At 37.4% G+C, this 23,675-nt stretch overlaps 1 protein-coding gene across 1 annotated transcript in view; it reads left to right on the forward strand.

Annotated features, from left to right (window-relative positions):
* The first annotated feature begins 6,101 nt into the window (after positions 1–6,101).
* Positions 6,102–23,675, forward strand: part of LOC149305653 (collagen alpha-1(XIV) chain-like) — a 58,618-nt gene continuing 41,044 nt past the window's right edge. Inside the window, exons 1-5 of the mRNA XM_089477274.1 lie at positions 6,102–6,164; positions 10,499–10,604; positions 16,684–16,800; positions 18,441–18,584; positions 23,431–23,586. Coding sequence (XP_089333400.1) covers positions 6,102–6,164; positions 10,499–10,604; positions 16,684–16,800; positions 18,441–18,584; positions 23,431–23,586 — 586 coding nt within the window. The remainder of the gene's footprint in view (positions 6,165–10,498; positions 10,605–16,683; positions 16,801–18,440; positions 18,585–23,430; positions 23,587–23,675) is intronic.

Raw genomic sequence — 23,675 nt, forward strand, 5'->3', positions numbered from 1 at the left:
CTGTTCATGTCTATTATTGTTTTTTCCCCCCCTATTGTTTGCTTTTATTTAATCTGTATAGTCTGTATGTAAAACCATTTCTGGGCTTGGTTCCCCAGCACATCATTGAAAACGTATTCTTCCTGGTAAAAAAAAACCAGTCTGAATAAATAAATCTAAATATGTTTTTCAAAAATAACATAATTTCAGAGCATGTAACAAATTTAGGGATACAAGTGAAAATAAATGACTGGATAAGAAGCCGTCCCCATGAAAATGATTGTGGTAATAAATGTATTTGCAGGTTGTGACTCCTTTTAATTATTATTTCAATATTTTTTTTTATTTATTTATATGGCGCTGTCATTTTCTGCAGGGCTATTCAATGGGTAAACAGGACATAACAAGTTGTGCATCATGTTACACTGGGACTCTAAATGATTTTTTATGCTAAAATCTGTGTACTTCCATTGAAGGGGTTAAATTGGCACTAGTAAACCTTAGCTTTTCTGCGCATGTGCGGGGTGTTATTTTTTGGATCTCTACTGCGCATTAGATTAGATTTCTTTAGACGTGTCTAAATGTAAACTAGAGAAAGTAGTTTTTATGGTCTAGAATGTTCGTGCAGAAATGTATCAGTTGTAGACATAAAGGCCCATAAATTATAAAGGCGCATAGCATACTTCTTATTGATAAGCTGTTAGCAGGGGTAAATAAATGAAAATGGCAGGCAAGTCACCTCCATGTACTTTTTGTGACTTAAATCACTCCATTTACACTGTGTCCCCGACAGGCATTGCTTGCTGGCTCCCATTACCTGGCAGGTCCAAGTTCACTAGCGCTGGATTGTTCATCATAAATTAACGACATGAGACTTGACATTCACCTTTCATCTCAAGTTGTGCATTTAACAAGATTTTTGCAGATGCTGACAGCATGATTTGTGAAAAAACCTTTAAAAGTGAGCATGGAATGTGGAATCAACTATTTTCGTGAGGTTTAACCCTATCAACAAGAGGAGTGTTAAAGTATAATACATAATTACAACTGAAGTCAATAAACAAACAAGCCTCTATGTCCAATAATTTATTGGAAAACTACAAATTAGTAGTAACAGGAAAGGGGGTATATAGAGAATGCTGGCTCACCTCTGTAAAAAAATAATAATAAAAAAATTAAAAAAAAAATATATAAATATGAATAAATATTTGTACGTACAGGAAAGTTCCAGCATGCAGGTCCAGGGTTACCGATATCCATACATATGAATTTATTTTGAAATTATTTTGATTTTTATCAATAATACCTATAGTAAAGAATATAAAACGCCTAAAAAATATGCAAAATCAGAGCCACTATATGAAATAAATGTTATGTTTTTTTTATATTTAACAGAGAATGCTACATGTTACTAAATTGACATATTCTGTTACTAGTAAAAATGCAAAGCATAAACCAAATATTTAATCATCATACATATTATTTTTCCTTATATGACATATGTTTTGGTGGTAAATAAAGGTATCATATTTAACCCACCTGGAGCAAGTCAATCTATACTGATTCGGGAGAGTTTGGTTTTTTTTAATATAAAAAAAGTGATTACTTGAAAAGCAATTTTTAATTGTCGGGTTACAAGCAAAGTGTAGCTATTTGAATGAGCTTGCTGGCTGAGCTTGTGTCACACACAGCATAGTAGAGGAGACGCTGGTGCAAGGTAGGACTGTGTGGCCCTATATGAGAGAGACCGTTGGCCTCAGAAGAGTTCTTCGCCCTCCAACCGGTTTCCCCTCTGATTGGGCCTTTTGTGTTTGAGGGACCTTGGGACTTTTAGATGATCCTCCAAGGGTAGACACAGATAGAACCAAACAAGTCATGAGCAGGGAGTTGATGTTCAGGAAAACCTTACAAGTAGTATAGGAACACAGGAACGCACTGGGATAGGTAAGACCATCAGAGGACAAGGTGTAATGGCGCTCTGAGGGTTTATATATTCAAATTCAAATAGGAGTGACATCACTCCATTAGTTCCATCAATCATGGCCATCTTGGTTGTGGCGCAGCTGCTCACAAGACCACAATAATTGGAGAGAGTCGCTGGGGGATGAGGGGCAGATCCTGGAGGCCTCCCTTGTCAGCAGGTCTGGCTAGATGAAGCCGGGCGGCCAGGAATATCCAGTCCCATATAGCCCAGTGATCAATATCATACTAAGAACTCAATGATAAAACATGGGCACTGCATATGATGCTGCCGGTTACAAAGTAACCAAAAAAGTCTAAGTAAGGGCCAAGCCCTTGACCACACTTCTAACCACAACCCCAAAGGTCCTGCAACTTTGACCATTTGACATGTTGGGCATTACATTGCATTGTATGAGTTAATAGAGAGTCTTCTACTGATTGTACAATTTGGGGGCTTTTGTCCAAAAAGCTTTTGCCTTGAATCCCAGATATGTTTTATAAACAGCTGAATTTGAAGGCCTATATCCTAATTTTAAGCACTGCCAATGTTACTCCTTATTATTAGCATTATAAGAGTTAGTACAGTCTAGACACATTATATTATGGACCTTTTTTAAAGCAAAGATAGGGACATGAGACACTGGTGACACGAGATACCGACTGAAAGTTTAGATACATTTGTCATTTGTACATTTGCAGAACACTGAGCAGGGCAAAGCTGTGATACATAGAGCTTGAAGTATAACAACAATATCATGCCCTCACCTGTACCACCAAAAACTAAATTTGCTCACACCATTTGTTTATGGGTTTTTTCATAGTCTGTTCTCTAACCTGCGAGAACTTTTACCTTCCCATGAGAAATTGGCTTGGATTCCATTTCCTCGTGTTTGTCACTTTACCATAGACATGGCACTTCTTACTGTGTACTAGTGTTTATTGGGTTGGCTGGTTTGGTTCATTTTGTGAACACCAGTGCAGTTTACCAAAAGGAACACATTTCAATTTGTAATGAATAGTGTCCTGCTAGCCACTCTTTATTTAAGAAATATTGTACACTCTAGATGTTGTGTACTATGACATTCACATAATTTCGGAATACTGGAAAGCAATTCATCATTTGCTTACAGGGGGGCTCCCACCATCTTTCACTAGCATAAAATTAAACATATATTCTCAAAGAATGTGCTCTTTTCTTGCTTAAAAGTTCTATATTTCTTAATATAATGCTTCCATGCACCTGCATATTAGCCATATGTTTGTGCTCTACTTCTCTTATCTGGGCCAAAACTAGTAGACATACACCCTGGCTCCTTTCTATACTGCCCGTGATAAACAATAGAGTGGCTCAGTCTTAACCACCCACTTGGACACTGAATAATGAGTCAATGGAGGAAAGGACTTCATTAGCATTGTCACAAACAATCACCCCCAGTGTGATTTTAGAGCAGGCCAAGTCATGCAAAATATCATGAATGACAACAATGGCAGCCTTCAGGTCTGCAGATACATTGCTGTATATGGCACTGGAAGAAATTGCCCCCTCCCAATGGCATTTTCCCCTTTAAGAGCCACTTGTTTTCAGTCCCCAATATAGTGGATTTCTAACCTCTTAGTAATGTTTGGACATGTGTCCTACTAATCACCTGTCATCAAGGAAAGTAAGATTCATTATATATATGATGTAGTTAACTTGTTATCAAATTTCTTGTGTCTAGACAGAAGTTAGAGTCACTTTGCTGAAAGTAAAGCCTTATAAACTGTCTGCCATCAAATGTTCTAGAACCTGGTAAAGTAATTTAAGATTCTGAAAGGCTTAAGGCGGGTGTCGTAGGATCACAAGAAACCATGACTGAGGTTACGGGTTAAAAAACAGAACAATACCAACATAACACCAGCATTATCTCAGTCTGATAATATCACCTTCATCGGGATATAACACGGTAATTCCTGATTCTGGAAAATCTACAAAACTCTCGATCTGTGGTGCATCCATGAAAGCTAAAAGCAGACCTACCCAACTTTAAGATTCATGAATTTCAGCTGTTATTACAGTTTACACCACCAGGTGGCACTTTAGATCCACAGAGAAACTCTCTGCACTAATTCCTTAAATACAAGTTTTGAAGCCCCTCCAGCTATAGAATTCTATTGCTCATAAGTACTGTGATATCAGCCTCCTAAAGTTAATTATAAATAGGTGTCATTTACTTTCTGCATTGGCTAAGAAAATAATGACTGGATCTCATGCACTTTTTGTTTTAAATAAACGTTTTCAAGCAAATAAGCTTGCTGCTTGAGTGGAAACTCTCAATGCCATGAATGGCACTCTCCTCCTTGGAGCAGAACCACCTCGGTTGTTAGCATTTGTGCTTAAATTGCACTGAAGCAAAGAGAAGTTGGACTTGGGTGTGTTTTATTGTGTATGGAACCTTTGAACCCTTCACCCCTGGCGACCACTATTGTGCTGTCTGCTCTCATGTCTTTGATGACAAAACTGACTGAGATCTTTTCCCAAGGGAAACATCTAATCACAGCACTTAATGCTTTTACAAATTGGTAGTCCTTCCTGTAACCGACAAAAACTGATCACCGACCTAAGAGCAACATATATTTATCTGTGTATTTCTGAAACATACCTTCCCTACGGATAGCCTGTAATCATTTTCTACTCTGGGGGCAATCACGGAGTTCTAAAGTTTTGCTTGAGCTCAACAAGATCTATTGTGGAACACATTAGGGTTCTGCTGGAACATAGCTTGTCTCAAAGGCTCAGCTTGTAGAAGACACCAAACTTTGCCCCGAGATGTCTTGGGTCTGTTTAAAAGTTATGTCCACACTTGAAAATCCCAAGTGTTTTGATGGATGGAATAGCCCTTGGCCTTTGTTCCAATCAGTTGACAAATTAGTTACCAGCCATGAACTAATATGCTTACTGTGCAATTTATCCCAGAAGAACTCTAAACTCACCTGGTTCAGGGTATCCACCTTCCTCGCAACAAAATATCAACGTTACCTGGTGCTACATAACGTAATTATCTTCCAGGCCGACATGGTAATCCATTTCCTCCACTGTATGACCTTTACGGTGCTTATATTACTCAACATATTATTATTATGTATTGTTTTATATAGCGCCATCAAATTCCGTAGCAGCAACTGGTCGGTTTCCTGCTGTAAGTTAGTCAGGTAACTCAGGTTGTATAAAAAAAAAACTACAATGTTCCACTACTATTTTAATCATATCCATTATTTAGGTATTTTTTATGTTCATTTTTACATTTTCATCATAAGGAACCAGGGGAAGACCGGCCACATTCTGCCTGAAGGACAATTCGATCCTGGTGGCCCAATAATAAAGCTGCACATTTAGAAGTCAACAATGGCCAGTGAATCGATACCGGAGCTGTTTGTCCTGCGGTCACTTTAATGATATTATCATGGCCACCCCATTTATATATGGAAGGCATAGGTGATGGAAGTGGGGGGGTAGGAGGTACATACGCCCTGACCCTGATTTCTACACTTCTTCCAGATTTGTGGGTTCCTATGCCAGGGGTGGACAGTATCTCCAACTCTGCCCAGGAATAAAATACTCTGATAAACCATACCATAAAGGATTATATCACCACCAGCCGCTTATTAAAAAAGAAAGTGTAATGGGCACCCCATCCAAACGTCAGGAAGACGGTGCATTGCACCCCAGAGTTTCCCCTGGATATTGCTTGGGTTCTAATTTTTCTGCGCATGCCTCATCTGATATTAATGTATCTGTCCGTCTTAGTCTGTCAGTTCTAGTTTTGTCAGATCCTTTAACTATATGTATTGAAAGAAGTGCTGTATAAATTGTTGGCGCTTTATAAATAAAAGTGACGTTTTAGTTTTGTAATAGGTAGGGGTCACGTCTAGTATTTTACCCTCGGCCGGGCGAGGGGGAGGCAGACATTGAATCTAAATCCGGGGTGGGGGGGATTAACCCTCTGATTCTGACCTTGCCCTCGTCTGGAAGAGTTTCTTTAAATGCCCACGCCGGGGCAGCTAATTGGGGCATTTGTATTTGCGTTCTCTGATTTATTTGCGTGTAATTGTGTTTAATGGTTTATTTGTGTAGACTGGGAAAGTTGTACAGCCTTCAGAGGAATAGATCCTCAAGGCTCGGCATGTTTGGCAATGCATTAACGTCTCAAACAGCCTTCAGTCCCCGTCGCTCAGAGCTGGGAAAGGTAATTGAGAGAGGAGGGGTTTTCAGGGAGATTTGAATGACAGCGATTATATGTGAGTTTTTTTTTTTTTTTTTTTCCTTCCCTTTATCCACCTTCTTTTCTATAACTGGCTGCCTTCCTCCTTTCTTTCTTTTCTTCTGGCTATCAGATCCAGCGCTGTTAAGGAAGGAGCAGCCTCGGGTCTGCACAGCGTGGACAAGGACTCGATCTGGAGTGGAATCCAGAACACATGAACGCTTTGGAGGACATCTGAACTGTTCGATAACCTTTAACAGGACTTACCTGGCTCTCCCCATCACTAATGATCGCACAGGTAAGCATTACACATTTTACTATCACAGAAGGCGAATCCAAAAAAAAAAACCACACACAGCTAACGTCTCATCTGTAACGGGGTGGAACAAATATATAACTCAGGACTGTATTAAAATTATTGCACTTTTTTTTAGGTTTTCCTATTTCAACTCCTTAGACATTAATGCCATAAAATGTTTCAAATGTATCAGATTAAATTGTGTATTTATATATAAAATAATAACCACAGAGTGAGGCGTAAGAGCTGCAGCTACATGGAAATATAATAGATATTTATTATTATATTATGGATATATATATATATGCCATTAAATTAATTTTCTTGTAATATACTTTACTTTGGTAGGATTGTATAACTTTATCTTTGCTGTATCCAAGAAGTATCAATTTTTAAATTCTAAGGTCACTTTTTATTTTTTTTATTTTTTTTGTTTAATGTATAAATGTCCTATTAATGCCAGAAGTTTAATAAGCCATCAGATCTTGTTATATGTCTCGCCACATTTGGCAATATGGGGGCATTCACAGCCAGATGGAAGGTGTTTTGCAGCACTATATAGAGTACCCCAATGGACGGTGTAAAATATTATATATATATATATAATACTCACTAGTTTTCCTTATTTATGGACACTCTGATTTATAATTTTTATTCTCTAAAAAGGGATAATTCAAGTAACTCCATAGGACTGAACCTTCAACTGAAACTTCAACTCACTATGACTTTATAAGGGATCATGCCTGAGCTGACCCTGTATAATGCATAGTGTAATAAGTGAGCCTCAAAGCCATTTGATAGACTAAACTATTGATTTTAGGGGCTTGTTCACCCCTTCTTCTGGAAAAGCTTACCGGGGGTTGGTCCATGAGTTGAAACTGCAGCTTTTCTGCAAACTCACTGCGATTGGCTAAACGACCCAGAAATGAAGCAGCCAGAAAACACACCTGGCTGCCAGGGTGGCTCCGCATGCTTAATGTAACTAAAAAGGTGGTAGATAAGTGCAGCAGCCTCCCAGGAACCATGGTAGAAGTCAATACAGTCAGTGAGGTTAAACATGCATGGGGTATAGAAATATAAGACAAGACCAAGGACCAAGTAACGATTAAGATGGGCTCACTAGATGAGCCCATATGTTCAAATGATCACATATAAAGTATCAGGGACTACCCTTAAAGCCCATAGAAAGAGCACAGAAAGGATCTAGACAAATCTCTAAGAAGATATGAGACAGGTGCTAAAATATCATGACATGAATCTAATATTCCAGTAAACTCTGCCCTAAATGTAGCCTTACGATGTATTACCCCAGTCTTTATGGCACATTTACATGGTATTTTGGACTCATCGTGCACCAGCTCCATAATATCCCCAATGTGTCCCATTTGGATGATTGCAACATGAGATGTAACGACAAATAAGGATCATGCGTTTACGAACCCGAATTGTTTGCTCCATATCGGTTTCCCGATGGATAAGTGATGTCTGCGTTTAGTCGTTACGTGTCTGGGGAGGGTAAGAGATGATCTTCCACCAGGAATTCCTCCCCAAAGGTGTTTTTACCTCGGGCTACTTATTTAGGAAGAATCCACTCATCGGCTTTGCGGCCGAATGCTTGGAAGCCGCAGCTTTTATCCCTCTGTGTGGTTGAGCTTTTTTAGACCCAAATTTTAACCCCTAAAAAAACATCAGCCATCCAGGTGTTGATGGACAACTCACACCATCCTGCGCCAGTTGTCGGCTTTTTAATGCTTGGAAGACTCTGATGTTTCTGTAACAAATCTTTGTTTTCATAGAAGTGAATATGTTTCATCATATAACGTGTCTGGGGAAATATTAGAAGAAAAAAAGATCCTTAAAATACATATTCTATTGTAAGTAAATAAACTTTTGGGAGATCTGGAACGTCATGACTTCCTCTGGAAGATAAATCGTGTAAAGGCATAAGAGAATCTATGATGAAGCGTTTTACGGTGCTACGGCAACAACCTATTAGTGTCAGCTTGTGTCTCACGTGATAATTAAGTGATTTAGACAAATATTCTGACTGAGACATCATTTTAAATGAAAATAAAATGAATTCTGAAGGTTTGAGCATTCAACAGCACGAGGAATGATGTATCTAATGCTGCATTTAGTTACACAGGTCCATCACGTTTAACCCTTTAAAGCTTCTGTATCTGTAGACCCCAAAATAATCTATATAAGACTTTTATTCAATATTGTCCCAATGGGTTACAAATTCCTTCTTAGAAACATAGAACTGATGGCAGAGAAGAGCCATTCCTGATATAAAGATTCACGATAGCTTTACGGAGGTACCTGTTTGGTAGATTAGTAGAAATACTAAATTAATACAATTCAACTTTTTTCCTCCAAATTCTAGAATGATAATAATTAATTTTCATTAACACATACATTGCAGAAAGTAACTTTTGGACTCTCTCAGGTGAATACATTACATGTTTTTTTTCTGGAAAATCAGTTTCTATGTGGTTGGAGGGGGCCGAATAGTCCTTAAAACTCTGTGTGAACAAATATGGGAACAAAATGTCATATTTGGAAGGTGCTGTAACCGACCAGCCAGCAGACTGTTGCATGTGAACATCTAAGTGCAATGGGGGTTATGCGTCCAAACCACGTATAGGGGCCGATGCTTGAAACGTGAACACAGCTCACACAGTCACCTGTTATTGTGTTTTCTGTAACCAGAACCCTGTAAGCATCTAAAAAATGCAAAGATGTTGTCTGTAGGTACCTGTCCACTACACGATATTGTCTATGGACATCAAACAGCGCACAGAATGTTATAAACAGGCCGTCAATGCTGTTCGAAATGATCTCTGCAGGTGTTCAATAATCCATAGAATGTGGTGAGTTACCTGCAAATTGATCTCTGTAGGTACTCAGTAACCCATTCCTATTTGCCGGTAGGTTCTCAGTACCCCAGATTGTTGCCTGTAGGTACTCAGTACCCCACCACTTACTGCCTAACCCATTCGAAGTTGCCGGTAGGTACTCAGTACCCCACCGATTATTGCCGGTAGGTACTCAGTACCCCACCGATTCTTGCCGGTAGGTACTCAGTACCCCACCGATTCTTGCCGGTAGGTACTCAGTACCCCACCGATTCTTGCCGGTAGGTACTCAGTACCCCACCGATTCTTGCCGGTAGGTACTCAGTACCCCACCGATTCTTGCTGGTAGGTACTCAGTACCCCATTCCTATTTGCCGGTAGGTTCTCAGTACCCCAGATTGTTGCCTGTAGGTACTCAGTACCCCACCAATTCTTGCCGGTAGGTACTCAGTACCCCACCGATTCTTGCCGGTAGGTACTCAGTACCCCACCGATTATTGCCGGTAGGTACTCAGTACCCCATTCCTATTTGCCGGTAGGTTCTCAGTACCCCAGATTGTTGCCTGTAGGTACTCCCTACCCCACACAATCTGGGGCAGGCGAAGCAATATATGGCTATATAGTGTGATGGAATCCCCAATATTTATGCTCCAGATAGGTGTTTTTTTTTTTTATAATATTCGCTGGGTATGCGCTGAACACATTGAATTTTGCAACAATATCCACCCCATGCATTCATTTTGAATATCTCTTGGATTATTGTTAGGAATTATAATATCTTTACCCATCTCTGGCATGAGACTTTGTTCTTTCTATATTGAGCCCAAGGATTGATGATCATCAGATTGGACACTTTGAACATGTATGAGAGTTCAGGCAACGGGCTGACATTATGAGATGAACTATTAATGGCGCTTTAGAGTTTCTTAGGTTTACTTTTCAGGATTTTTCCCACATTTCTAGCCTTTCATTTTATTACATGACATGTTTTTAATTCTTGCAGACCATCTGATTGATCTCCAGGGGAAAGAATGAGGACCAAATGTAATTTACAGACTGGGGTCTTCCTGACATTTTTAGCAGCCTTCCTCCATGGCCAAGTGCAGAGCCAAGGTAACCCCCCCGAAATCTTATCTCACTGTTATTATGGATGTCAATGACAGGTAATCTCTGATATTCTGGCTGCTGTGGGCTACATATCTCATGAAGACTCTTCCATGGGTTACATTCATCAGCAGCGAGATTGTCAGAAGCTCCCTGCCCCGTCTGGTATGCAGAAGGAATGTCTTCCTTTAAATGTCTTCATTCAACACTTCAGTGATCAGTTTTATTGACCTAAGTGAATTGTCACACTAATGATTTTTTCCCCAGGCTGACATTGCGAGACCGACGCTTCATTTAGTTTTAAATGTTCTTTTTTTGTTGACTGGTTTTATACTTTTTATACTTAATTTGCAGGTATAGTTGAATTGGACCAATGCGGGGCTAGTATGGATGGCAGTGGGACAAATGCCTCCTGAAGATTTTAGGTCAATGTTTGAGGCATTGTTGTGTATTAAACCTGTAGTCAAAATTGATACCTTTTATCTGGCCAACGTAGTAAAAGATGTAAAGTTACACAAGGTTTCAGGAGCCGGGAGGTCAGTAGCAGTGACCCAAAAGGTTAGGTAACTTTACATCTTTTTTCTGTGTTGGACAAAAACAAGATATTAACTTCAACTAAATACTCAATTTTTATATAGCTATATGCCTTTTTTTCAGAAAGACAGAATATATCCTCTGGTTGGGTTCTTACTGACTCCACTATGAATCATCTATGATGTTCTTCATGAAGATTGTGTGTTGATAGGTCCATATAATCCAGGTCTATATAATTCCTAAGGATTATGTGTTGGATGGGTCCATTTAATCCAGTGAGTGTATTGCCTCTCAAAATGATTAGCATATTATTAGCAAAATATTAGTCCTATTTAGCAGGACTTGCCCCGGGGGTGAATGTTGCGAGCTCTCCTGACTTATATGTCCTGAAAATATGTTGGGTAGGGCATGCCTTCCTCGCCTTTGGTTGTTGTTATTTAATCCGACTCTCATACCTCAGTACTAAATTCCTAGTGTATGCGCAGCCAACGGGCCAGATTTGCTGGACCCCCCATGATCGATAATGGGACAAACTTCATATTGAAGCCCAAATAATGTCACCAACTGATGATTATGCGATGTTAAGCGGGAAACACGTCTGACGCTTCACCTCCTACTTTGGGGGTTCTTTCTCTCTCCTCTTTTGGTGCATGTTTGCTTCATACATGTTATATTGATTAAAGGATGGTTCAATAAATAATTTACTTCTGCAGACATTACTTTTCACAGAGTGTTTCCTTCGATAAGGAGAACCCACCTGCTACGTGTTTTTTGTGTGCTAACAATATTCTTTACCCCAAGTTAATAAAGATCTATCTATCCGGTATTTGCTGCGAGCTACATACATGTATCATGTAACTAATGCTGTACCTTTTTTTTCATAACGTGGCTGTATCCTATTACGTGTCTAAACTCAGACTGAAGAAGAGTGGGCTTCTTCTTGCATTTTTTCCGTTTTAGCATAATTCAGACAAAACATTCTCTACATTTTTAGATTTTATGATTTGTCAGAAAGCATTTCTGTGGAATCTGATTCTTCGAGGCGAAACATGTACAATCATTGTCTGATTGATTTTTTTCAGCGCTTTAAAATTTGTGTTCCAATAACATACACTGTCCCCCCCCCCTTATTATTAATATTTTTTCCATCCGCAGGTATCTTAATATCATTACCACATCAAAAATATATAACCTTTTAAAAATGCACATTTTGTGCATGTTCCATTCTTTTATATACAATTAGCATTTATTCAACAATAATCCAATTATTTGTTATTTGGCATTCCAAAAATCAACTAATGCTAATATTTTTGTTCATAAAAATGCATTGAACTTTTTTGTCAGTATTTTTCTGCATGTGTTGTTATTAAGATATTTAATAATAATTAAGTTATTTTCAGATATTTCATAAATTGCTTTGCAGGTTCCAAGATTACATATTAGTTTAATTATATACATCATAGAGCACCTTTTCTTTGGATTATTAATTTTGTATTAAATGGACAATCATGCATATTTTCTTCTTCAGGGATAACAATTTGTTCCTCTAAACAGATATATAGATCTCTTCTTCGGGCAGATAATATAGTTGAAGAAGGGACCTACATAGTCTCAAAAGCTAGCAATCTATTATACTTTAGTAAGCCAATAAGGCTATATATTTTACCAATAGGTATAATATTTTCACCATTTTCACTTTTTCTTTCTACGACTAACAAAATACAAATCTTTTCCTTCAAACAGATATGACTTTATAAGCAATGTCCTACTTTAATGAGCTACGTAGCATATCAGTCCTTTATTAATACACTTTGAATACTGTCTTTCCATAGCAATAATGATTTAATAGTAAATACTCTGTCTATATGGTATGCGTCGTTTATTGCCCCAGTATAGGAGGTGGTTTTCCTGGCAAATGAATGGTGCTTAGGGGCTTATCACCTATAACGAGATGATTTGATTTTATTTGGGGCTGTTTAGGGTTGGGTTGAGTTAAATGCCAGAAAATGTATACCCTGGGGTCATAGGAATTTGTACACCTAAGTTGAAAGCATTGACTCTTCAAAAAACTTTAATGTACCAAATTTCATCTTAATGGGCTTTTTACTATTTAAACTATAAAACATATATTTATTTTAGATGACTCCAGCTGAAAGATTTAAAAGGCCATGCTGAGGGATTCAAACCAGGCAGGTTTCTACATGTTGAAGTTGCTTTTTTGTAGGCTGATCCAAGGACTAAAAAAAATAACTTATCGGCTTAATGAGTTGTAACAATATCATTAAACATTTAAAATATTGTTGGGTGAGGCCTTTTCAGTTTAAGAAGTCAGAAATAAAAATAACTTTTTGTATATGGATTAGAACTCCCATGAAGCAAATGGGACACTTTAATGGACCTCATATGACTTTCAACTGGAGTACCCAAGGTTGCCCAAACTAAAGTAGATAAGTTTCTACATGAATGGATTTTGTAAGGATAATTCACACGACTGAGATCATCTCCAGCTCCCACATTCACTAACATAATTTGGACTTCACACTTAATAGACATTTGACTGCTTTTGTGAAGATGATTACCCTTCAATTGTTGGCAAGCCCCCTCCAAACTTCTAAAGGAAGTTTAGAAAATCGTTGTGGTCCTAAGGTTAATAGAGAACAGCAAGCCAGCGCCCTTCTTCTTCACATGGCAGAGAGCAGATTGGGTACCAACCAATGGACGATGCCTAGAACCCTCTGCTTCTCCCTCGCCCTGGGTATAGATGGGTTTATAGATTAAGCAGAAAGAGGGCTGGTGTATGTGTATTGCCCACTCCAATGGCTCTTACTTACCTCCCCACATTTAAGCTTACAAAGGCCTTTTTTGGCCAAATCATTTGGGAACTCAGAGGATGAAAACTATACAAGGAAATAATACCTTAGGTGATCCCTACCATCATTTTGGAAAAAAGAAGGAGTCTGGGGGCTATATTTCTGGACAATCCCCACTCTAAACAAACTAGATGGAGCGCAGTTCCTATCTGCAGTTGTATTTTAAGGAGTGGGATATGATGTCATAGCCATCACCCTTCTACATCAAAACTAGTGAGACTCTTAGACCAACAGCCAAAATAGTTACAGTATTACTAAATTTCTAATTGTTACATCATGTTAACTAATCGTTGTTCAGTGCCCATCATGACCAGCTCCAGTAATAATAGCTTTTCATATATTTTTACTATTACACAACAGATCTGACCTACTGATTTATCCTAAAACATACAGGAATATAGTGATTTTTTTGCTAAAACAATAAATATAGGCATAAAATACTTATGGTCACAGAACAATAATTGTAAACCATTATGTAAATTATAATGATATAATTTATGCCAAATTCCAAATTGCCTCAGAGGTGTTTTTAATTGCCATGTAATTAAAGGGGGAATCCCACATTTGTGCTAACATCAGAGTGTAGTAAAAAAAAACGTGCAACATTTATAAACTTTCCGAACCCGGTTTGACCCACTGCCTTGTTGGCGTAATTCCAAAATGCAGCAAATGTGGTCTGTTTAGTTATGAAAAACTAGAGGGAATGTGTAGGTGGATAAAAAATAAAGCAAGTAGTTAAACACATGTTTACTAATCATACAATGTTTAATAATGACCTAGTTATATTAGAGAGCCTTATTCATTTCTGTAAAGAAAGTCAGTTTTCTGTACTTGGAATTGTAAGGATGAAGTGTACAACATGGATAAATTAAGGTTATGCATTTGGAAAGGGATGTACTTTGTGGTTATTTTAGGGACTGGAAGGCTAAATGTAAAGATGGTTTTTGACCCTGTTCTATCCTAATGATACCTGATTCAGCCTTGTTTGTGTTTTTCAAAAGGCCAAGTATACTTATATTTTCTAAATTTTGATTTTTTTGTTTGTTAATTTAATAGCAGTTGAGTCCCATTCATGGTTTCATGCTTATACCAAATAGTTTTCTAGGAGGTAATACAAAGGCCATCTGGACACTTGCTGTTCAAGCTGGAACATGCCTGAAAAATACCATTATTTTGTCTTAAACAGCTAATAAGAGTGTAGACTGCTGGCAGAATCACATCATGGGCAAAACTGTTTATTGCAGCAATGCATACTAATCTCAACTTCTTAAAACAGTATCCAGTATTTAGAATAATTCTAAGCATTTGTGTTTTACGGTAGAGGTTGGACTTTCCTTTTTTTATGTTTTTCGTTTTGCTTACTTTAACGCTTATGTTTTATTATTTTTGCTGCAAGAAATTAGCATTTGTTTCACAGACATTAAGTGCCCAGAGACTTAAAGACACTGTACAGGTTGGTGAAAGCACTGATTAATTCAACGTTTTTTTTCTTTATTTTACAGTAGATATATGTCTTAGTTGTGTGTGTGTCTGTTTTATGTGCCAAAGCATGGGTTTTCACATAACTAGGTTAAATTATAATGCATTTAAAAAAAGTTTATCACGAAATTAAAAAGTCATTCCAAAAAAAAAAAAGAAAATCAAATTATTTTTTAATAATGCATACTAGGTACTGGTACTAGTATTGCACATTTTAGAAGTTCATCAATTATGACCTGTCAAGGCTTAAAAAATATATACAGAATGCATTTTTATGTCCTGTAGGAGATAAACTAGTTATGGTAAACCATTGGCACATATTTTAAAGTCTATGAAGATACTTCTATTCAACGTGTTCCGTGAATGCGTCTTTCTTTGTTCAAACAGGTTAATGTTTTTTCAGGTGTGATGGGTTATTGTTATCTCTGTTGGTGATGGGTTGTTTTTTTTGCACGAACGTTATATATATATTTTATGTTATTAAATATTATTATTAATATATATATTATATTGTTAAATATTTTGGGAGCCAATGAATATTCACTATAAATATCTGAAAAAAAAAATATTTTTTTATTTCTCATAAATGTCTGTATTTTTTCCACTGAACCTAAGGGGGGGGGGGGGTCACATATTTCTGTGCTACCTTTCCAATGGAAGCTATGTAGATGTGTTAGCAAGCTATGCAGATACTGTGCCACAGGCTTATTACAATCTGATTGATTACTTTCCCGAGCTAATGAGTAAATGAAATATTCAGTGCTTTGGCTATTCCACATCTGACTACGAGCCCTACTAGCATTGCTCAAAGTGATAACAAGCATATAATTCCTGTTATAACGTGTAGAAGACAACATTCCACGCTGCTTCTAAATTGTCCCAAATCAGGATTAGCTATTAATCTATGTCACGCCTAAGAGTCCCATCAGCTATCTTAAAATTTGTTACATTATTACTTGTCCTAACACCAAGCTTTTGAAAAAACAAAGGATAATTTAAAAATATCCTATCGCTAAAAAAAGGTTATAGTTAGATTGCGGACAGGGATAAGCTCTTAAAAACCTCTATAATTCATGTCCTCAATGTTGCCTGCTAACGTTCTAATTTCTAACATGATCTGTCCTGTCTTTTTATCCGTTTAAGAGCATCCGTAATTGGTATGTCATGCGGGAACATAACCAGATTCAGTTTTCAGTAAAATGTTGTGGGTGGCATTTAAAATAACCAATTCTAGTTATTTTGGGCTGTCAGGGGCACCATATGTTTTATTAACATTTTTGTGAAGTCGCCTTCTATAAACTGTGCGTCCTCCATTTCGACCTTGGTTTTATGGACCTCTTATGATCTCTCTGCCTTCGCAGTAACCCCACCGACAAGACTGAGATATAACCCGCTATCTCAAAACATTGTACAGATCTCATGGAAAGCATCAAAAGATAGAATTAAAGGATACAGACTTTTGGTTACACCAAAATCAGGCAAGTACTATTCTGGAATTTATATTGTTTCATTGTGTTGGCTAGTGACGACGAGGCGGCCTCGGCCCTTGAAGACATTAGTGGAGCCAACAAACTGGATTTACATGGTTACCCATTTTGCTTTTATGCTCCAGTATCAGACAACTATATCCAGCCTTATAGCCAGTAACCATACACTACAGCACCCAGTATGTCGCTGGACTATGTGGCGCTGTTGGCCAGCGGCCCACTGGAGATTTGCCGGACACAGACCTGTGTTCAGTGATACAGAGACTTTCTAGAAGCTGTAGAACAATATAAAGACGGTAGAATCACCAATGGGTCAAATTCTTCCCCTTGACCTGTACATTTTCTCACATAGAGCCCTGCATTTTATTGAATGGGCATCAATCATCTCCGTTATCCCTCATAGACAATCTGCTACAAAATATATAGATGAGACATTATTTTGAGCTAAAAAATATGATTTCTAGGTATGTATATCGTGGTGAGCTATTATGTTCTCTTATATATATTTAATAATTAAAGATAGTCAACAATACACAACTTTGTGGGAACTCAAAACCATGTAACAATAAAATACTTGAAGGGATTAAAGTAGTAACTCCTATTAAAGGAATGGGGAATTCCAAAACTATATTTTTAGAATTAGAAGTCTAGCATTTCTCCAATAAAATCCCTCATAGCTTCTCAGAAGAATTCCAGTGCCAAAGGGCATATTACTTATGCATCATTTCGAGTGGAAACACAGACAGAATCGAGGGAGGAAAAATGCCTTTCTGCCTGCAAGATTGAATGAGATTGCGTAATGTCCGTCAGACGGAGACGAGGACATTCAGAACTAAAATGCTGTTCTTTGATAGATTCTGTTAGAGACGATCTGAATGGAGAGTGGGCATTACATAAGTAGAACGTCAATGAAAGTATTCAGAATGTATCGTTCACGTTCTCTCCAGTACAACGAAAGTGCCTGGTCGAATTGCAAAATCATGGTTCATTTAAATGAAGTGTAATACACATTAGCTGCCATGTCACAAATTCAACTCATGTCTCACCCTAAATCAATGAGATTAGATCAGGTGCCCTGTTCTTCAGTATTAAGCCTCTGCGTGGCTTCCAACTTTGACCCTGCATCATGCTTTCAACACATCCTGGCCCGATGCCCAGCTTGTGGTTACCAGGGGTTGGCACCAACATTGCTCATGGTGGACATTTACTGGGGTCTGTGGTGGACAATTTAATGATGCTGTATGGACCTTAAAAAACCTTGCCATGGACAGTGGCTTCGTTGTATGGACGCTTTGCCTATCCCTGGTGGTTGACCTCCTAAACGTTCCCTTGACTCTGATTTTTTTATGTGAAAGGTGCCAGTTCTCATGGCAGTTCCTCTCATTCTGTAATTGATCCAATATGAATTATTAACTAAAGTACTGGAAATATGATCAGAGCAAGCATGGCATTGCCGCTCTTTAATAATCTTTTTTAGAGGGGTTTCTTAATTTTAGGAGGAGGATATCTGATTGTGACCTTTCTTGGTAAATTTAATATGATTCTTATTGCGGAAAGTACAGTATTAATAATGTCCGTGTAATTATGGCTTGATGATGAGTGATGCCTGATCGAATGTCTTCTCATTTCAGGTGGGAAACCCAATGAACTAAATCTTCAAAACACTGCCGTTAAAGCAGTCATTCAGGGACTTGATCCCAACCTAAGTTATATTGTACAGATCATTGCATTTAATGAAGACGATGAAAGCAAGCCAGTTCGAGGAGAGTTTAGAAGTACGTAGATTTGGTTAATGTTGATTCACACAAAGAGAAATAGATTGGAGAGCTGAAATGATTCCAGCGGTATTAATAATCGCCAGTCCAGCTCCTATATTATATATATATTTATTTATATTTATTAATCCTTTAATTGCTTGCATAAATCCACATATCTGCTCCTTTAGCATCCTGGTCCCCACTAGGGATTAATTAAATGGCTCTTTTTAACATTAAAGATATTATGGATGGTGCATTCTGAGACAAAGATGGGAATGTGCGCAAAAAAATAGATATGGATCCATGAAATTGATAAAGAATATGGGTTTTTGGGGGAAATAAAACAAGTCCTGTAATAACTTATTTCTTTTTTTTTACAGTAACAGACTTAATGAAAAAAAGAAAGACAACCGACTCAAGCAAAAATCGTAAGGGAAAAAAAAAAGAGAACACGATTCCTGAAGAAGGTACGGCTGTGTCACGCGATAATGACGGCCAACAAGCCATTAGCAGCAATGATAGGTTTTATCTCACTTTCAATGGTTTTTGATGCAAAGGGATTGACTGAGACAGTAGATGGAAAATTCTATTATCCCGTCAAGTATAATCAACAACAAAGGATCTATCCGGCTTGGCCATATTTCACTGAGAAAAAAATGTACAGTCAAAATTTTAGTAAAGTAAGTCAAAAGGTGTTTTGTTCTGGTGGTGGAGAATCGTCCTTTTCCTTTTTCCTTTCCGTTACATTTATTTCATTTTTTCTTTCTGTTTTTATGCATTGAAACTGTTTCAAATGTCATATTATCAATAACCAAGTCCACTGTAAACATGAAGCTATATATTTACATTTTTTTGCTGATTAGAAGTACAGACCAAGAGAGCTTTTGCTATAGAGCGGAAGCAACCTTAAAATCAGTGAGAATTTGAATTTTGCATACGTGTTAGTGGTGATTTTTATGGTTAAAATGATACCATTTATTGGCTAACTGAGAGTTTGATTGCGAGCTTTCAAGACCACGTTGTTAGGTCCCTTCCTCAGGCATTAATGAAGCTAACCCAGACTTTTCTAAATACAAAAGCACAATTCACACGTTAACAAAGACTTAAGATATACACAGAGGTATTGGGGAATTTGTTCAGATGTAAATTAGTTGGACTAGCAGAGATCCAATGGACAGATATGGTTCAATCAAAGCATCGTTGGTCAGTTCACTCCCTGGTTAGAGGGGCCATAAAACCATTTGACATATGCCAGATCCATGAAGGTGTCAAATGTTCCCAGGAATAAGTTGTTTGTAGTTAGTTCGAATTGTGAGAGGATTAATGGTTAGTGATGTTATAATGGGAGATGAATTCTCTGTCTCGGTTGAGGCCAGTGAGTAGGGTATTAAAACGGTATATTAGTTTGATCTCCCATATCTTTCTCTCCCTCTGGGTGCGGAACGATCCCATCAGTACTGACAGCTTCACATCCCGAATGCTGTGTCCAGGCTGACAGAAATGTCCTCCAACAACCTTTTGGTGATTTTTATTACAGATACTCCGTTTTCAGTACCAATACAAGGCTAGACTTTACAGTGAGTTTAAGCTAATTTTTTGGCCAGAATGCTTTTTTTCTTCTCCTTGGACCAAACAGGTGGTTGAACTCCAGGAATAAGAGATCCAGGGCACATCTGCGTATTTGCTTAGCATGCAGAAAAGCATCAAAATCGTCCAGCGCCAAGTGTTAAGCCTCCTGTGCGCCGGCTCATCACGAGCATTCTAACAATGTTCTTAAAGGGCATTTTCTCTATAAGTATCCAAGGATCACAGGCAAGAATTTAACAAGTGATATTATATAAATACACTCCGCTAAAGGTTATGGGGGAAAGGAAATACAAAAAAAGGAAACGTAAGAAACAGATTATTAGGGGATAAATCAGACACAGGAATTTACTCAACAAAGGAGTGTTTCTAGAATGAAGGTCACCATGAAACATTTGGAATTCTTATCTCTCCAACTACTTTGGTCCATCATATTGGGAATATTTCCTAACTGCTGGTGATACCGATGCTGTTTTACGCAGAATTTGTCCCAGAGGATCTTGGTGGACCATTTATCCTAATTCACTTCTCCTTGGTTGTACCTCTCCTTGCTCGCTCTTTTTCCACCTCTACTCTTGACTGACCCCCTCTCCAAAATCAACCAGGTCCGTCAACTCTTGTGTTGCTCCACATATCCACTTGGATAAAGAAAGCTCTGTTGTGTCCTAAGTGTCCTTGTCCCATTTCCTCCACTGATGTCACTCATTTTAGTAAGCTCAGAATTATTGGTGGGTCTAAGAGATCACAGTATTCAAAAAGAGGGTCCTACAGAGGTGTTGTCCCCCTAAACAAGGACTCTCAGACGTGGGAAGTATGTTGGTATGCTAAGAGCTTTTTGTAGATCTACTTAACCAACCCTTTCCAATACAAACAAATGCAGAAAATACTGAACCATCGAAAGCGTTTATTTGAGGTCAAATTCCCTTATACTGCGTGGTGTACTTTGGCAGATCCCTACAAGCAGAAATAATATTATTCATTTTTAGGTGTCATGTAGAGTCAATATCAAAAGAGTAAAAATAATAAACCAGTATAGCGTTTCCCAAACACACACAAGTAGGACGGGGTAATCTCACTCATACAGGAACAATATATTGTAAAAATAAATATAGGGGACTTTAAAACTACCGTGAGAACGAAAATGTCACCAATCCCGATTTCCAAAAAGCAGGGAAAAAGCTTTGTATCACAAATATTGGCTACTGGATGAACGAATATGGTACACAGTCACGGGCACAGATTAAACAAATACATTGTATTTGCAAAGTTAGCAGGAACTTTTATTAAAGTAGATCTGTTGCATGTTACATTTTGCAGTTCCACATGCCAAAAAAGCCAACTACGCAGGTTAAATAAACACCAATTTCATGCATTTTAAAAATGGCTCAAAATGGGTGGCTAATTATGTCTAAAAACTTAAAAACAACCTAGCATTTTAACCTCTTATTGACTTCATAGAATTCCATCACAATACACATAGACATATTTACCTCCGGAGCTGCCCTAAGCCTAACTGCCCTTTCTAATGGGCATTAGAATATGACATCATATCTCGACACTCCACTTCTAAAGGGATGGAAACCTCCATGATGTTAATGGACCAGTTGGGAAGATTATTGATGTCCCTTTTAACCGGTGTAACAGGGAACCTTATTGCCCAGTAGGCGTTGGACAGGGCTGTTAGAATCTCTTACTGATGAGATTTAACAAGAACAGATGTATGGCTCAAAATGTTCAAAATGGCTAATTGCGTCTAAAAACAAGTTAACAACAACCTAGCATTGTTAACCCCTTATTGACTTTCCCATCCTTGTGTATAAAGTACCAGGCCTTTGTAAATGTAACACTGGGTACCAATCCCAAAAGTGACCTTCCTTGGGTCTTTATCTGAATGTCTCTGTCTAGAGTTTTTACAGTACATTGAAACTTCAAAAGTGTGAATTCGGGGAACAATCGCTTGTATACAGAAGCGTATTGGCATACATGCATTTTTAATTTTTTTGCTTTTACAGTGAAATTAGCAAAAATAATAATTCAACGAGAGTATGGTGAATGTTTAACTGATCCTTAAAAACTAGCAGTCTGGAAGAGGCAGAACTCCGTTAAGGTGCTGTGAATAAATAATAATAAATTCAATATATTGATAATTAGAAAAGTGTGGCAATGCAGGAATATTATTACATGCAATTTGTATTTTATTACACAGTACCATAGAGTATTTAAATGTCTATTTATTGTAGTATCTCACTCTTCTTATTTCCATTTTAGGGAAAACTGAAATTTTGATTAAATTCAACTACGGAAGCCTGCAAAGATCAATTAATTTTTATCAGTGCTTATGTTTACCGCTCAGAAGACCTTCATGATCTATTAAATACTCTCTGGAAGTGTTCCAGTTTTGTTGTTCGTTTTATTTTTTTTTTATTTTAATAAATGTTTGTACAAGCTTATATTTCTTTTTTTTTCAGCTAATGAAGAGTTTGAATATTCTAATTTTAATAATGAAATATATTTGCTGAAATGCAAAGAATAAAAAAGGAAGTTGTCTTTCTACAGTAAGGACAGTTGATGGTTAATGGTAACTTGGTAGAAAAAATCGGAAATATAAATTTATATGTATGTGTCAAGTGTGATATTTTCCAGATCGTCATTATTTAATTCATTCTTTAATATTTTCATCCCCATAATGATGTCAGTGGTCATATCAAATACTAAATTGTGTCTGTATGACTTTAAATTATTTATTGCATTTGTATTTTTTAAGATTTATTTTCTTTATCCCTAAATCTGTTCTAATTCTGCACAAAAGCACATTTTATACTGAAGTGTATAAATTAAGTAAGCAATTTTGGTGGTATTTAAGAAATATTTATGGTTGCTGGCACATCATCGGTCCTCGTATGTAGAAATTGATTCCAGATAAGACAATCCACTAAGCCTTATTACTGCATTAATAAGCATTTTTTTATATATTTTGTCATATATTTAATCATATCTTTTTTCTACAGCTACATGGAACAGCAAAAACTAAAACATAATAATTTTAAATAATAATAAAGTAAATTTTATAATCTGCATTGTTGGTTCCTGAGACATTCCATCTGCACAACAGATATCATTGACACAATTATAAATAATATGACTTTTTTTTTCCCCATTTGTTGCTGTTCTGGAACTTGCTTTAACCCTTTATGTGCAGGAAGAATGCAAAAGTGCATTGTTCATTGTTCCGGCACTTATAGTGGAAACCACTGCAATATTCTCTTATTTTCACTTTTAGAAAATTATTTTTCCTGTAAAACGCCAGCAGTTGCCGACATTGTGATTCTAGTAGACGGCTCGTGGAGTATTGGTAGACTCAACTTCAGGCTTGTTCGGCTTTTCTTGGAGAATCTGGTTGCTGCGTTTGATGTTGCCACCGATAAAACAAGAATAGGTAACTTCACGTGTATTTGTTGTTATTTGAGATTAATTTGGATGATGACGTCTCAAATTTGGATTTTAAGGTTTTTTTTGCTAATATAA

Source organism: Sceloporus occidentalis, unplaced genomic scaffold (assembly GCF_023333645.1).
Source record: "Sceloporus occidentalis isolate IW3139 unplaced genomic scaffold, rSceOcc1.0.p SCAF_11, whole genome shotgun sequence".
Classification (NCBI taxonomy): domain Eukaryota; kingdom Metazoa; phylum Chordata; class Lepidosauria; order Squamata; family Phrynosomatidae; genus Sceloporus; species Sceloporus occidentalis.